Source organism: Trichoplax adhaerens, genomic scaffold (genome assembly GCF_000150275.1).
Source record: "Trichoplax adhaerens TRIADscaffold_25 genomic scaffold, whole genome shotgun sequence".
Classification (NCBI taxonomy): domain Eukaryota; kingdom Metazoa; phylum Placozoa; class Uniplacotomia; order Trichoplacea; family Trichoplacidae; genus Trichoplax; species Trichoplax adhaerens.
In genome coordinates, this window is record NW_002060966.1 from 676868 (window position 1) to 695354 (window position 18487).

The following is an 18487-nucleotide window of genomic DNA, read 5'->3' on the forward strand; positions in this document are numbered from 1 at the left end:
ATAAAGATAAAAGACAAATCTTTTTTTGAATTTTTTTGAATTTTTTTGAATTTTCGGATCAGATTTGGAGTTGGAATATGCGTTTCACAGAACTTAAAACTATAGCATGAAAGCCTCAGAGGAAAAGTTTATCGAGAACTAGACTTCCTTTGTTCGTCAACATCGATTTGCATTGAAGACTCGTAACAGCATGTATTAGCGTAGCTTTTGCTCCGATGTAATTTCAATTATATGCTATCATAAAATTAGGATATTTCAAGAAAGTCTGTATACCAATTTCGTCTATTAATAGGTATCAGGCAAACTGTCATGGCAATTTGATAGCTACAAGTCATGATATCACATGAATGAATTGTACTCTGCTTTAATGTTGAGATACCTTATGTAACGAAACTTGGTATTGTGATTGTAAGCTTTTAGCTATATTTAGTAAGATGTACGGAAGCGCAACTTTCTATATTTATCTTAAGACGTATTTGGTAGCTTGCTACTATGGACTGTAATGGCAAATTCTATACTACAGTACCGGTGACTATATATAGTAAGGTGTTGAGTTATGACTATATATAATAAGGTGTTGAGTTACTATTAAGGCTGAAGGTAAAAATAGAACTGTAATTCATAAATTAGGATATGCTTAGTTTACCGAACTTTGACTGCTAAGAATAATATCTACAGAAATACTGCAGTCGTTTCCATATCGAATTAATGATGGATGATCCTCCTTAAAATGTTGTTACTAATAATAATTTGACTATGTGTAATTAAATTAAGGTAGAATGTTGCTATGCTGATTGCGGCTGTGACTGCTACGAAATGTATATACTATATAAGCTGGCAACTTTAGACTATTCAGTTAGTTATTTCTAGAAGTCTTTCAGTAGTTGCATCCGGCTAGAGTAGAGCTGTGTATAGCTAGTCTTTGTATTAGATCTAATTAACTTCTAATTTTCTATAACTTGGAATATTCTTGATCTGACTTTATAACTCTTTAGTAAGTGAGCACTGCAAGAATGTGTGGCCGCAAGAACTAGGATTAGTGATAATATTTTGCTTAGCTTCTTTCTGTAAACTGGTGATAAGTTACTTTTAAAGCAAAAATTGTAATGTGATGCTGTTAAAAAATAGCGATCTTAGGTAAATGTCTACTAAAGCCTTGGCCAGCGAAAATTAAACTGATAATACAAAATCTATAAGGAAAAGAAATTCGAGTAATCATTGAGCTATTTATAGCATGCAGTGAGAGAAAATGTCAACGCATGCGTTGGAAATCGTACACGTATACCATAATCACGAATAATTGGTCGCTAAATTAAAGTAGAAGTGGACTATAGCCTTTAAATTATCCTAAATATAAGACGGAGTATCATCTGTAACGAAGATACATTGCCGAATCACATTTATATTGTGAGAATCAGTCATAATGTTACCGTACTTGGGCATTTCGCGAATTGACTGGATTTCGTACTTGGATGGTAACGATAATACTAGATATAAGTAAAAAAATAATATTTCAATAATTGCAACGCGCAGTTATTTTGCTCTTTTAACCATGTTTGACGGATTTAGCTTTTAGTTTTTTAATTAGTTCAATAGGTATAATAGCTTGTTTATAGTCTAGCTCTATTTAGTAATGTTACTTAACTAAACTTGCCTAATCTAAACTAATTAGATTACCCTAGATAAGTAACAATAACTGAGAAATGCACTTTCGGAATCTTCTAACTATATCTTTATTCTAAAAAATGCAAGTCTAATTTAATATTCAAAATCAATCATTTATATAGCTTTTCTAGCCATAAAACCGGTTTACGATGTGTGATATATTTCGACCAATAAAACTTCGCGAATATATTAAATTATTCCTAGTCTATTCCAACGAATTAGTAATATTACTATAGATTAACTTTATGTTTTCTCTGGCTTATAATTAACAGGATTTATATTGAATTTACCATTGACAATTCATATACCATATTTAGTATAATTTAACCTGTATTAGGAACAGGTTTGTATCGGCTATATTAAGTCATAAATAATTCATGCACATATCCAAATTAATAACTATCTTGACATGATACATATACATGTCTAAATTAAGTAAGTTATCTTCCATCACGGTAGATTCACTACCGTGACAAGTAACAATTAGGTTAACCTTTTTTCTTTAGTGCTAATCGATAAACCTAGCGATAAGCAACCAGGTACTATTTCCTATCGATCAATTTGTTGGGGCTTCTATAGACAAGATATCTTAATAAAGTTTACAAGGATACGCATATTGCACCGGTGCAGTATTGCAATGTAACTACTTACTCAAGATATATTTCTGTTTATTACTGAACTTTAATTGCATATGCTGATATTAGACGGTAAAAAGTACTGCTATCAGCAACAAATAAACTATTACATTGTATTAGTATGTACATTTTATTTGTAGTGTACATACGAGAACCTATTGTCTATGAGTTGACCATGATTCAATGGGATTTTCACCGGTTTTGCAAGTCAAGATTTATTTAAGTCCATTATTAGGTATTACGTGATTAAAATTTCAATCTTTTCTATATTATTGACACAATACCTCTCTTCTACCTCTGATTGCAACTACCGTAGAAGAAAGATGCACAAAAGGAACCGTGTGTTAAATCATGCAATCATTCTAATGTCATTCAAGCATATTTTTAGACTAATAGAAATCGGACAAAAAGATCCTCGCAAGTTACTAGTATAGGAATATGTGACAAACAATGTTTATCTACGTTCAATAAATTGATCGATTATGAATCCATACTTAATAATTCAGATATAGTAATACAACTACTTTTGAAGGACAATCATACGATCCAGCTCTTCCTTCTCACAATATACTATCTAGCCTATATTGTGAGAGTATTGCAGCTTACTTTAAAATGTTTGATCCGTAATTTATACATGGATTTAATAATTTGCTCAAGCATAATTTACTTTCATATAGAAATTACTTGATCGATTACCTGGGCTATACAATCATATTTAAAACGGTTTCTATCCAGGCAATTTAAAAATAAATGAATCATATACAGTAATTCAAATTTAACCCTTTCATCTAAAAATATGATTATTCCAATACTATATTTAAACTAATGAAGAATCCTTGCTACCTAAACTATCAGTATATGATATGGGTTTTTTCCTTGAAAAACAGAGAATTATTTTAATATGAAATATAAATTTTGCAAGGTTTTAGTATACAGCAGTTTAACAGCAAATCTTCGTCTTAATTCTGCAGCTGTCTGAATTAGACAATCATTCTATAGAAATCACCAAAAATCAATTTACCTGGATTATAAGCTATTGATGTTGCCATTCGGCTAAGAGATTTATAATCAAATGCTATGCTAGTATTTATAAAACCCTGTTCCATATTAATGTACATCCAAGGCAAGGCTATTAGGTAATGATAGACCCTCACTTTAAGCTTCGATGATACTAGCATCAATCTTTTATTGAATCAAAGGTCTGATTTTACTTTAATTACCAATAGGTATATTCAATAAATATTACTATAAAAGCTGATAAAGTAATATCAGAAATGAATTATGACGATGGATCTAGTAAATATAATTTACTAGATCCATTTTCTATCATAATTGAAGTATTATTACAGCAGCTAATATATACGCTATTGCTTAAATTACAACATGACAAATAGAATTCTTAACAAAAATGTTTTAACGAATATTGTTAAATTCTAAACCGGATAATATAGTTTTTGTAGTGGTGGACTAAAAGTGGAGTCTTTCATAGCTTTAAGTATGAAACTATTATTGTTTTACTATAGAAAATACCTACAAAATGATAGATTCTTTAAGTTTTATCCTACCAAATCATGATGTCACCATCTTTACTTCTACGCTATTTTACAAGGTTTTATATAGATTTCTATAGGGATGACCTAAGAAGCAATCGCTTGATCCAAAGAGGGGGTGTTTAATAGTCTATTGGGATTGTAAATGAATTAGACTCAGTAACATAGTCCTATGCATAGAGAAAGGGGATTTAAAATATGACAGTAAAGAACTGTAATGTACGCCACAATCGTACAATTTCCGTACAATTTCGTGCTAAAACTACAACTGTCAAAACTAGCGTCAGAAAGGTAGTTATGGTTGTCTGTCACAATTTCACTCCAGCGACAAGGTAACGTACAGTAAAAGTCTATAAGTAACTACTGACTTAAACGCCCTTTTACTTAATGTTAAACACACACAACAAAATAATGTATAGATGAAACTTTATTAGCAAAGATACATCTACAACTTTTTACCACACCGCTCAACTCAAATGTTCCCCTTTATATAGGAACCGTCTAATTTGTAAATGGCAACAGTATTATTATTATACCTTACTAGGAGAAACATCTCGAACTAAGATGTTCCTTACATAGCTTTTCTATCAGAAAATATTTTGAATCTCTTACTCATACTTAATCTTAATATAAGCTCGTAGATTGTCTAATTCAACTATCTTCAACTAGAATTTGAATCATCTTACTGCTATCTATCACACAATAACAATCAATATCAAAAAAATAATGAACTATCACAAACAATATCCACGTTAAGGCATTACTTATCTTACCTAGCACTATAAATATGGATATTCTCCGTACTAGCTACTACCGTACTTATTAAACTATCCTAAAGACAAGGCAACACCGTAACATTGTTATATAAAATTTTTTGATAATTCAGCCTTTGGGCATATATCTATTAACAATGTTCGTACTAAAAGCTACTCTATTTACACATCTGTCAGATGTAAGTATTATATTTTGTAGCATTGTTCTTATACGTAAAATTATTCGATTTAATCAAAGATTTTCCCACTATTATACCTTCTATAATCTAATTCTTACATAATAAGACTCTCATCAGATGAAATTTAAAGATGGCTTCCAATGCATACTTGGCAATAGTAGGGCAAATAATTAATTAACTAGAACAAGTTTCTAATCTAAAATATCCTGAGATCAAAAGAACTGAATCCTATTCTGCTCCAAGCTTATTTCTGTAATTCTTATATATATTTTATACATTATATTTTAATGCATTTACAGCAACATATTTATCTACAATCAGGATTGAATCATCAAAATAAATACTTTACTTAAATAGTTCATCAAGATGTTTTACAGCACAAATCAACCTTCTAATAATATCGAAACTCATTAATTAATATCTATCATAAGGTGCTGGACATCTTCACAATTACAGTGTATGGAGCTACGCAGATCTATTTACCATGTTTAGCTAGCCGCCTAATACTAGTAAGTAGCAATTTCTAACTTAGTAATAAGTAATCATCTAATATTAGCATCAAGAAAATATCTATTTTTAAAAGTAAAATCAAATATGGGGTGTATTACTACATCTATATTATCAAAATAAATTTATAATCTGTCAGTTAATTAATGAAATGCATTAAATTCGACGAAATACGTCAATAAATATTCAAAGATGTTAGTTAACAAATTGAAACAATTTTACAAATTTTAATAGTAGTGGTATGTTTTGTAAACAAGCTGAGAGTCTCTATCTAAGCAATTTACGTAAAATATCATCCATAGCGGGATAGATCAAGCTAGATGCATATCTTGTATATCAATCAGAATTTGGTTTAATAACATTATTCTTACCCATTTTTTCTAAATCTTCTCCAAATTCTACTATAGCTTCAACGTCATGTTCATGTTCTTTTAACATATAGCAAAACTTAAAAAAATCTTTATCTCTACGTTGGTCTCGAAGAACATTCCATAGCTTATCATTTTGATCTTTTGTGTTTGCTAAAGATTTCCATTTACTAACTGTGCTTGTGGCTAAGATTCGCTGTGATGTTAAATTTGTCCACAAGTCCTCAATAGGGACAACGTTTATAAATTCTTGGTGATAGAAGTCTAATGCTTTCTGGATGCCAAAACTAAGTGAACGTTTCTTTGGACTGTTTACTGCATCTATTAAATAACCAATGGAACATATTTTTAGCTTTCCGAATATTCTTGTTCAACACTTCATGCAAGTATATATAAAGCTACTTATAGAAGAATAAATATTTATTTGATAGTATTCCTAGTATAATTCGATAGAAGATACACGCCTAGAGTAAGAAGCATCTACGGTAATTTGTCGTGCAATTATCAAACACGATTTTCAGGTAGAAGGATATTATACATGGTGACGCATCCGTACACATCTGGGGTACCATGATATAAGTATAAATATCATGTGAGACAATATTTCATTAATAAAAGATATAACCATCTGATATTAATCTATCAATGACTAAATAATTATATATCGAACATATATACGTATGTTTATACAGTTTTTCTCAAAATATTCATCGCTCTATAATAATCATGCAATGCACAACTATATTAATGATCTAAGTTATCACTAAGCAAACAATCGTGCAACTATTAATTGAATACTGTAATAATGTACTCGTATATAGAATGGATCTTAGAGCTAAATGTAGTAAAGAAATGCTATTATATTCCATAAATTACTATTTCGCTGATCACATAATAGAAGTACTGTAATTTTATGGTCTTTTATAATTTTGTTACGTTGCTCTCTTTTTCGCTTGCTTCCTATCGAACTTTTTGATAAGAATTCTTCTCCATTACTTTTCTCATTGTCCGAATTATTTGAAATTTCCTTAATATCCGTGCACTTTTCTAATTCTCGGCAGCCTTCATGTTCATCTATATTTCCGAAATATAACCAATATTAAACTAGTATTAACTTTAAAGGCAAACGAAACTAGAAGCCAATAAAAAATAAGCTTTTAGTGCTGGAGAAGGATAAATTTATATTTTAATTTAATCACTCAGTTGAATTTGTGCAATATTTATTAATGGCTCATATTTAATCTATAACTTGGCCGATTATTATAAAGTATCTCAAACAATATAATATCACCTTTGATTTATTACTGTTTTAATTCCATGCACGAATTATCTGTTTAAATAAGAACTATGATATTTGCCTCAATCTTTGCAATGATCGACTTATATTTTTCCATATTCAAAACGATAATACAACCATCAACTTTTAATTCTCTCTATCCTACCATTATCTTGCAATCAAAAACTGTTGGAAATTATGATATTAGTATCTTCAACTATAAAATTGATAAAACCAAATTTATAAGATCACTACATACTGCTACTATATATGTTCCTCGATTATCTAATCGTATTTCTCAGATTGATGGTATAACGTTATAACAACCAACAGTCACATAGATTATTAGTAATAGCCAGAGAAAATCACATAGCAGTCTATATCACTAACCCATTTCACTTGTTTTTCGTTTACGGGAGGTGCTATTGCTGTTAGAAAGATAATAGGTATTGAGTTTTTTCTTCACACTATCAGTCGATGATTTAAGAACATCTTTTTCACATGTTGATACTGTTGATAGATCAGGGGAAGTAATAGCTTGATTTGACGGTATTGATTTGATATCCTTACTAGGTAAGGGCGACGAAAACCATGCTATAGAAAGGTATAACAATTATAATTAGACATTGTAAATTGGATTTTTTTCTATCCGGAAAGCATTAATTAGCTTTAATAGTAATCTTGCAATACTACACTATAAAATACAGAATGATTACAAAAACTTTCACAGTTCATTTCGGTTGTAAGGTATTATTTTAGGTTCCGCCTGTAATATCTAGGCAGCAATTGCCTTGATAAAGCATTCGAAACTTGCTAATCGATAGAGGCACTTAACTATATTATCGAATGATATAGTACAGTAATATAGTATGCGTACTAATGCTTCTTAAGTTATCTCATAACAACCTTACATACCGCTATCCGACATCCACTTCATTATTATTCGGTACACAGTCTACAGTAAGTAATTGATAGCCTACTAAATTTATTTACTTTCGAAATAGCTATAACTAATCCTGCAACTTTTTCAAATCTTTAATCATGTTTCGTGGCGAAAGTGTTTTATTAAGACAGAACATATCAAATTGTAATGTAACTAGTATTGTGATTGTAGACTATTAGCCATGTGTAGTATAATGTACGGTAGATATTTATCCTAAGAGATATTTGGTAGCTATAACTATAGACTGTAGTGGTAGAGACTTTATGCTAGAGTACAGATGACTATATACAGTAACGTGTTGAGTTACTAATAAGCTATAGGTAAAAATAGAACTGTAAATCATATATTAGGATATGGTTAATTTATTGTACTTTGGCTGGTGTGAATAATGTCTACGTAAGTACTGTCTAGTCGTATCCATATTGGATAAATGATGGTCCGCAGTAGAATAGTCTTACTAAGAATAATTTAACTATGAGTAAAATAAGGTAAAAGGTTGCCATACGGATTGTAGCTGCGAATGCTACGGAAAGTATAAAAGCATGCAACTTTAGATTATTCTGTTAGTTCGTTGTAGAAGTCTTTAGTAGTAGTATTCGGCTAAAGTAGAGCTGTGTGTAGTTGATCTTTGTATAAGATTCAATAAAGCCCTTATTTTTCTAAAATTTGGAATTTCGTGATTGGTATATATCACACAAATTTAGCCTTAATCAATAACTATAGCGCCAGTGATGTTCATCGTCATCATTGGCGAAATTTTCTTCTACATTAAGGTTTTATCATTGAAGATTTCGGTAATCAAAGTTGGGAAACCAATAAACGAAATTACCTGAATTCCAACCTTTCATGTCTGCTAATTTATTCTTGGCACGGCATTTAGTGTTGGCGCATTTGATTATTTGCGCTACAGAATTACTAGGCCAAGGTATTAATTGATCACATTTTAGGCAGGGAAAAAAATATTCGCAGTCAATTTCTTGTTGCTCAGGATGAGCATCTTTCACAATTTTCGATAACAGCGTTTTAAAATGAATGCATAATTGATCATTGCTTGGCAATTCTGAAATTTCCTCCGTTGCAATCTGGTCATTTTCTTTCGATTCATCTATATCTTCATAGTAATACTGAATTCTAATGTGTGATCCACTCTTTTCTACTATAATATCATAATTCTGTTTTGACGAGTACTTCGCTCTATGATAATGTACAGCACTATAATCATCAATGTCAATTTCATCCTGTTTGAAACTGACATCAAAAGGTGCAATGTAAACATTATACTGAAATTTGAAGGGTTGATAGTATGAATGATTGTCAAAATTCCAAATTTTAGCAAAACGATTATCATGGTAATATTTACTCCTCTGATAGAATTTCTGGAAACATCGCGAGAAAGACGGTGAAGATAAATGTTTAGCAGTTTCCTTAAGTAAGCTGATAATATTATTATCAGTATAGTTAGTTCTGGTGATTTCGTTATCATTATCATTAAGGTGATAGCCTATATCGATGTTATCAACTGAAACTTTATCACTACTTGGAACGGTTATTCTACTTTTATCACTAGGCTGATCGTTGCCTTTTTCAAGAGCAGTAAAAAATATCCTTTGCAATTCGGAATTTCTTGATATATTTCCCTGCTTTTCTATGACTGATAGTACTTTACTATCAATGAAAGATTGTATGTCAAAAATAATTTTTTCGTCCGAATTACTAGCTTGTTTTATACTATCCAAGTTGATTAACACCGGTGCCCCATTAGAAGAACTTTCTGGCTGTTTAGTTAGGGATTTATAAATAAAAGATTTCCCATCGTGATTTGGCCCAATGAGCATAATATTAGCAAAGTTATTTAAGCATTCACCGCCATCAAATGCTGTTTCATAGGCTTCTTGAAATTCTTTAATAGCTGTCCCTTATTTTGAAATTTCAGTATTAGTCAAGAAATAAATCTTCTATTAAAATCGAAGCCTGAGCAGTTGTCCGTTATAAGTTTTTAATTTAATTAGTAGTTTATCCAATTTCAATTGAATAATACAGTATCATACATTATTTAATCAGCCAATTATTTAATTAAGCAATTTATCATTATTCATGGTATTTCTACCCTTTTCAAAATTACAACAAGCAGACACGAAGCTAATTCTATATCAGCTACATATTCGCATAAGAAAAAGTTACCATATCAAATCGATATGTTGCAAGACCTAAAAATTAGTCAATGGAAAGCTGTAATGAGATAGGCTGACTTTGTACTCACTGGCTATGGTTAAAACAGAGCTTTCGTCCCTATTTTTCATACTAACGAATTTCCTTGCAGTAGTTTTTGGCTCAGATAATTTACTCTGGCTATGACCTATTGACCAGATAATAAATTGCTAATTAACTTTCGTAATAAAGTTATACAACCTTGATAAGACAATTTTGTTTACCGTTGTTCGGTAGTAAACTTCTAACATTACTACAGTAGAGGAAAACTATTAAACTGATGAATAGGTATCGATACAAACCAGTTTTAATAGAGTTTAAACCGTTGATTTCAGGTTCAGATGCATTTAAATTCTTGTTACTTGCATTTGGTGGAGCCAATTCGCTCCTACTCTCTGACAGTCTGGCTGTATCTGTTGGTAGTTTTAATAATTTTAATTTAATTCAGCGAATTCGCAGTTTTTCTTACGTTTCATAATCATCAAATGTAAAGCATAAATAAACATTACTCCTTTCAAAAACTGTAGTCAAGGTTATGATGATCATAATCCTGCAATTTTTTTATCATAAATTTAAATGCAACTTTGCACCTAACAGCCTAATAAAACGTTAGCCGTAGTCATTGAACTTCAATCACAGCAAAAATGATATTTAGACCATTTAAAATCATTTATTTTCCCACCGCTCACATTTTTGAAACTCACTTACCAGTTATTACTTTACTGGTTAATAGCTTCTCATTAGCGATTCTTTCACCTCTTTCTACAGCTTACCATTTATAGATAGAAAACGATGATTAATAAACAAGTACCGAGCTCTACAGTTGACAATTGACGTACTTAGCAGTTGATTCACGAAGCACATTGCTAGTTTGGCGTTCTTGTCTGGAATGAAATAGTTCATCTAAAAGATAAATCGATCAGAAGATGAAAAATTTCTATACATTATTTGCTAACAACTTCTTATTTCGCCGGAGTTGTACATTAATAATTCTACAATTTTTCTGTAGTTAGGAAACGTAGCCTAGAAACCGTAACTGATATTGCATAGCGACTGAAATGATTAAGCTAGATCATTGCAACGGATATGAAGAACATACCAGAAGATAAAAACCTGATCTTCGTTGTCATCAAATTCGAAATCTTCAATATCAATAATGAGATTAATAAAACTTAGCTTTAAGCTGCCCTTTCATATCAAATTAGGTGAGCTTAAGTAAAATTAACTTATTTCTAGAATTAGGGTTAGGGTTAAAAATAAAATTTGGTACTACCGCTTATATTTTAATTGCTAATATGCTACAATCATGTAGTCTATCTAAAAATGGTTGCCGGGTTATGATCAGGTCCAGTTTACGAAAGCATGCACGTATTTCAATTCAAATTCACAACAATTGAATTATATGTCACTCTTAAGCCTGTCTCTTTTTTCCAAAGTGTTCTTGATAAATACCCCGCTTAAAGCCAAAACATTTTCTTAAACACTACACTGTCCAAATTACCTTATGTAACATCTATGCATGATCAAATATTGTAGCTACGTCATAGGTGCCGTATACTACTCTTATGCTATAGAGATCAGCATTATGATTTGTAACGAATTATGATAGGTAAAACGTAATAATCTAGACAAGTGCAATCAGTTTACCATATCATGATAAAGATAAGACATGCCTATTTCGCGTTAAGCTTGCTATTGCTGTCAGTGAAAATTATATAGAAATATTCGAGGAATATTAAAACGGTTACCACTAAATACAATTCTCTTTGACCAATCAATAGGCTAGGTTTCTCTTAACGTACGATATTTTACGCTGTGTAGATCGTAAAACTATTTCAAATGGCATTTACCAGACAATAAACGAAAAATTATTAAAATAACATTGGATTAATGACATATTGGATATAAATCCATTGAATAGACTTACGTGAAAAAGAATCTGATAAATCGATATAGCTTATACTTCGGTGCATTACATCCTGCTTTTGCGAAATTGGGACAAAAGTTTTGGAAGTCGCCGTCTTCTGGTAATTATCGTCTTAAATTTATAATCATTAATTTTTTAAGCTTAAATTGCATAAGTTAGCCGGCAGGTGTAGTTAATGACATAAATTTTTTACTAGTTGACTTCCGCTGAGAATGGTCTTTATCGTTACTTTCGTTATACCCTCGAATTCTTTTATCTAAAGTAAATTGTATTATTTCTAGTTGGGTCATAATATTCTTCTAATAAATATGGATATTTGACCAGAACTGTGAAAAGCCAGTTAATGCTCTTAAGCTATTGTGATTAAGTGTCTTCTCAAAAATATAACAAGAACTACAGTTTCTTGTAAGCTTCACTTTATTACAAAAGATTAGGTTCGTCTCACAACTATCAAGGACTATCTAACTGCACTCAGACTATCTCTGGACTATCTAAATTATTACAGCAATATTCACTATTTATATACTGTACAATAAGTTACACAATGATTCTCTTTCAAATACAATCACATCTTACCAGTTAAGTTACAAGTCCATATCTATATTTACTATCACGCTATCAATTCCTAATTTGCACTTCTAATTAAAGCGTCGTAATACAAATCTCATTTGGGGCTTCACTACAGCTATGTACTTCTAAAGCATTCGATTTAGTATTACTACTTACTAGTCTTACTATTTCTGTTCTTCACAGGTGAGATATTGGCCGTGGTATCTTTCATATTTGACTTTTTATTGTTTATTCCACTGGTAATACCTTTTAATTAAAAATCAAGGATATGTTAGATCATAATGAAATTCTTTTCCGGAATTTTTTTCAATTTAAGTGGCAGAAAGGTGATACTTTCTAAATTAATTCTATGGAAGATAAATATCCTGCAAATAAACTAAATAATATTTGTATGAACGTCTGCTTCCAAGATAGCACGCAATTCTTGTCTACAATAACACGGAATACATCGTATTGTACATGTTTGGGTCACAAATAAGAGTTTCAAATCATTTTTGGTTTTATTACAACCTAGAAGACTTGTTATCCAGTACAAAATTCTAATCTTATATTTCCACTTGATTGTAAATCAAGATTCAAACTACCTGTGTATGATCTAAGCGTATTCTCCGTTACCAACATAAATTAAGTTATTTTAATACGTAACTTCATTGTCATAACACATTTTTAAGCAATTATCAGAGCTGTAACCTATTGCTACAGATGCCCTTGCGGCATTTAAAACAACACAATACTTATAGAAATTTTGTAGTGTAGTCAAACACAGCTTATTACTCGTGCATAAACTAACATACAATTTGTAATCGAGTGCGAAAAATTATTTGGTTTATCTTCTTAATACAACTATGTTGTACCTGGGTGATCGCTTGAATTATCAGACAGTATCCTGACATTTGTCTCCCCATCGTTACCTTTATTACTACTTAATGGTTCCTCTATGAATTTAGCTATCTTATCAATTTCGTCCTTCAACCACTGAAAGTCTTCTATATCTTGTTCATTGCAACTATTTCCATTATTTCCACTATTTTCGCGATTTATCAATGAATATGGACGGCCTGAAAGTAATTTATATATCTTGCGTAGTTTATGATAAGTTGTCTTCATTTCTTCATATGGCTTTTTTTCTTTATATCTACTAAGCCGCTTCTATCTAATGCTAGAATGCTATCGCTACTGCGTATATATTTTTCCCATCTAGTCTCACTATAATAGGATCTCACAAAATCGATTTTATGCTTATCGCAGATTTCTTTCCGAAATTTTAAACTTTCCATGTACTCTTTCTTAGAGGCGTCTAACTTATTAAGACTCTTATATAATTTTGCAATTTCATCTCGAATATCTGCAATCAACAGGCGGCGATGGTTTGATATTCCATTTAGAATTTCCTTGGATTTTTCTAAATTTTCCTTTACTGTTTCGAATCTGGATTTTTTAAAATTTTCCTTTGCTGTTTTGAATCTGGATTTTTCTAAGTGTGCTTTTCCGATCCCATAGAAAGCTTTACTCAATTCAACTTTATTTCTATACGTATCTTCTGGGACATTAACAACCCTTTTGTAAAAGCACTTTGACCCTCTAAAAGAATTATAATCACTTTCCCTGTCTTTCTTACGCTTGACTTTTCTAGTTCTGAGAGATATTTCACCCAAAATGTTATTAATTTTTGCCCAAAATTGATAATCTTTGTATTCTTCATAATCTTTATTTTTTTTTATTACTATTTTGAACCAGTATTTAGCTTCTTTTAATTGATCTATAGCAAAGTAAGCTTTTCCTAAATATTCCGCTGAATCTATTCTGTGCCAACTATTATCTTTAAAGTTTTTCTTCTTGATTCTATATGACCGCCAAAAGCAATCTATAGCTCGAAGATAATCACCCTGCATATAAAATAGATTGCCAATGGTATCATTAAGTAAGGCCAACTTGACTGTTACCTTATTAAAGATTGGTATGTTTTTGTTTAAAGATTATAACTATTTCTGTTAAGTTAGAAGTAATGCTTTACCGATTAGATAGAATTATTAACAATGCGTATCACATCACATTGTCGTTGCAGGCATATATAGCTTATTAGATTGTAGTGAATGGGTTCTGTAACCCATAAATATGCAATCTACTAACGTCAATTAAGATATTAGATTTGAATAAATCCCTAATGTGGCAAAAATAGTCCGGCATCGCATTTAATTTTTGTGGTATTATTTAACGATAGAACGTCTGGTAGAGAAGAATTTACCTATCTTTTCTCAAATAGCAATCGAAAGTAATTCAAGAATATAACAAGAACTACAGTTTCTTGCAAACTTCACTTTATTACATAAGATTATGTTCGTCTTACTACTACCAAGGACTATCGAACTGCAATCAGACTATCTCTGGACTATCTAAATTATCACAGCTATATTCCTGATTTAAATACAATTCGTCACACTATGGTTTTCCTTCAATCACAATCATATCTTACAAATTAAGTTACAAGATCATATCTAAATTTACTATCGCGCGATCAACTCATATTTTGCACTTCTAATGAAAGTATCACAATACAAATCTCACAGTACTCACATACTTAGCGCAACCTATTGTAATCTCAGATCTTTATATAAACATCTCAATATAGCCGCTACAATACGAACTGTAAACGCCTTCTACAAATAGTCACTAAAGACAATCTTACACTCTAGCGTACAGATCAGCCTATTCTCGTAAATCTTAAATCGTAATCTAAGCTACATTCAGGGCTTTTTTTACAGATACTTATTAAGCTATCCTACTAAGATATTTCCTCTAAACTTAGGAATGGTACTTTGAACCTTAACAACCTTGAAAGTGATAGATACAATTTAGTTTGGCTAGCTGGCAATTACTATTTTAATCTATCTAGTCCTAAACTACTGTAAGGTTATCAACTGTTAAACACTAAAGTTCCAATTCAGGAGACCATAATACATTTCTTAAACATAGACATATATAGCACGTAACGTAGAAATAAGGTGCAATTCACGAAGTCTGCTTTCGTGAAATATCTCAGTTGTGCTGCAATTTGACCAATCTTTCGGATATTAAAACTTACGCTCTTAATATTACAACAAGTTTTAAATTCACTCATATAACTAAATCAATTCAATTCATACAGCACCTATCTAATACTACAATAGCACAATAAACATAGTTATCTGCAAGATAAAATTTATCCTGTAAGCAATGATATAGTAATCAATTTCAATTCAAAATATTATTGTAATGCTATAAAGGACTATAACTGCTGTGCCTGACTAAAACTAAAAGATATCCTTAAATTCAGCATTTTATTTTAGCTATAGCTAATTTCAATCCACAGTCGGTATATGCTGTATGTACATAAAATATACTTAGATCGCAATCTATCTAAAATTTGATCTTGGATATTTTCCATGTAGGAGCAACAACTACATATATAATGGTTGTAAGCAAATGTATTAAAGAAGTTATTGTTAAACATTATTCAGAGATTGCTAAAGACGTCCCCATAGCAGATATATTATATGATTTACGAGCAACAGCAATATTGTCTAATGAAGAAGTCAGCAAATTGAGAGATCACTGTAAATCTGACCAAGATCGCGCCTTTAAATTCCTAAAAGTACTAGAATCAAGAAGCGATAGGAATTTTTATCAATTTTGTACAATATTACAACACAGCGATATTAAAAATGTGCAAAATCTTGGTAACAAACTGGAAAGAGCAGCTACCGCAGTTGTGCAGAAACAAAGTAAGTCCATTGCTTGACAACATAAATATTTTGTCAAGACATTAGAAAATTGCCCTTAAGATTTGATTGAAGATTTATATTGTTAGATTTTTAAATTTAGATTGAAAAAAAATAGTAATGAGTTTTTAGATAGTTCATCTTGGCGTCTAAAAATAATGAATGGCCCTGAATATTCTTTTGTTATCACTGAATGATAACTTATAAAATTCAGTACAATTTTGTCTTTCTTAGGCTAAGGATAACTTGTAGCGTTTTTATAATGTTACATTGGGTAATATTAGTTACCCAAATATTATACTGAATGCAGTGCGCTGAAAATTATACTATACCGTGGCTATCAAAGACTGTACGTCTTCGTTATTATTAGTCAAGCAAAATAGAATTTATTGCACATATCTAGAAATTTTTATTACAATTTATTGGTATCAAAATAACAGTATAGAATACATCCACAAGCATTATAATCAGTCTTAATCACTTACTGTTTAATTAAAAATAATTGATCATTACGTCGAACATTTTTTAAAGAAGTTTATACAATTGAATCGATCATTCAGTAAGCTTTTTATTCCTTATTTACGAAATGTAATCTTAGTTAGTGATGGGAACTGTCATGTGACTTTCCCTGGCTATCAGCAACGATCTGTACGGCGGATTAATAGTTAGAGCGTTATCATCCATAAGAAGACTTTAATTAAAATATCTAGAAACATTTATAGTAGCAGTATGATATGATTTAATAAAATTTATCGGCGTCAGTTATGCAGCAAAGCATATCAATATTATAATTTCAAATAATTTTTGCTTGCGCTACAATGCTGCAGCACGGTGTATTAACAGACAATGGTTTCACTTTCGTTTAGAATATAAAATAGTATAAGTTGATCATTGTAGATGGAGACATAAATACCATAGCCCCTCGTTAAATTGATAACATATGTATGAGGTCAAGACAGAAAGAAATTAAAAGTTGATGTCACATCATTTGAGAAATTTAATGGTAAATAGCAGATGATAGATTAAATTTGGATTAGATCTCATAACCTTAGTGTGAAATAGTAATCATTGCACACGATATTGGATTTATAAATGTTTTATAATAAGTAGTTCATAAATATTACATAACTTAGACTGAGCCATTAAATCAAAGGATAAATTTATCTTTCTCCTAAATTGAAATTTTTTCTTCAGTGGCTTTTAGTTCAGGTTACTTTTTTAGTTAGTATTAATTGATATTTACTGTCTTGTTTCGGATATAAATGAGAATGAAAGCTTTCAAAAATCAGAAAATAGCACTGAAAATAAGGTAATTTCATTTCATCCAGGCAATGAGAAAATTAGTGAAGAACAACTTTTACAACAAAGCAAGATCGGGAACAAGCGAAAAAAGACCTAGGTAAAAAAATAATGGATCATTTTAGGATAATTCTTAGCAGCTACAACATCGCATTTGCTGATAAGCTATAGTTTATATCGTTGATCTGATCCTTCATCAAATTTATTATATCCTATTTACGAAATGTAATCTTAACTCGAACAGATTTAAATAGAATATAATTTATTATTTGCTTCGGAAATTCTTACATTTTTAATTTTATTAAATAATTACTGGCATAATGATAACTAATACAAGGCTGTCCAAATGTACTTTTGTTATAGGAAGTGAAGACGAAAATGAGTCTGATCAATTTGATTCTGCACCTGGTAGTCCTGAAGAGACGAGTAGTAGCGAAAAATTAGAGTCAACATCATCAGTCTTTGCTGATAGAAATAAAAGGAAGCGATATTCCTCTTATCATTTATCAGAGGCTTTAAGTCCAGCTCACAAGCGATCAAATGACTCTGATAATGGTAAGTGAGTTTGCTAAATACTTTTTTAATGATAGCCCTTAAAAGTTAGGATATATTTTAGTGTCAAAAATAAATTTAATTTCCATGTTATTTCCATATCTAAATTTATTATATGGAAATAACAAACAATATTTAACGTGCACTCTATTAATAGAATAATGGTAGCTCACCGCATTCATTTTTAATTTGGATTAGTATTTTACGTTTATGTCATGGATTATTACTGCAGTTGTAATATAGAAGCCTTTCTACTGCTGTATGATAAGTGAAGAAA

The 18487-nt window shown here is 30.7% G+C and overlaps 3 protein-coding genes across 3 annotated transcripts; 1 reads left to right on the forward strand and 2 right to left on the reverse strand.

The window, feature by feature from the left end:
* Window positions 1-5645: 5645 nt before the first annotated feature.
* TRIADDRAFT_61611 (uncharacterized protein) lies at window positions 5646-7890 on the reverse strand (the record flags this gene model as incomplete). The annotated part of the gene is made up of 4 exons (XM_002117555.1): window positions 5646-5998; window positions 6674-6751; window positions 7344-7547; window positions 7869-7890. The coding sequence occupies 4 exons, from the start codon at window positions 7888-7890 to the stop codon at window positions 5646-5648; spliced, it is 657 nt and encodes a 218-aa protein (XP_002117591.1).
* Window positions 7891-8303: 413 nt separating this feature from the next.
* TRIADDRAFT_61612 (uncharacterized protein) lies at window positions 8304-14493 on the reverse strand (the record flags this gene model as incomplete). Its single annotated transcript, XM_002117556.1, has 11 exons — window positions 8304-8419; window positions 8726-9811; window positions 10157-10252; window positions 10407-10517; window positions 10813-10872; window positions 10944-11007; window positions 11218-11246; window positions 12032-12142; window positions 12758-12847; window positions 13456-13659; window positions 13809-14493. The coding sequence occupies 11 exons, from the start codon at window positions 14491-14493 to the stop codon at window positions 8304-8306; spliced, it is 2652 nt and encodes an 883-aa protein (XP_002117592.1).
* A 1556-nt stretch (window positions 14494-16049) lies between these two features.
* Window positions 16050-18262, forward strand: TRIADDRAFT_61613 (uncharacterized protein; the record flags this gene model as incomplete). Its single annotated transcript, XM_002117507.1, has 3 exons — window positions 16050-16362; window positions 18022-18213; window positions 18249-18262. 3 exons carry the CDS (start codon window positions 16050-16052, stop codon window positions 18260-18262), a joined length of 519 nt encoding a protein of 172 aa, XP_002117543.1.
* Between the last annotated feature and the right edge of the window lie 225 nt (window positions 18263-18487).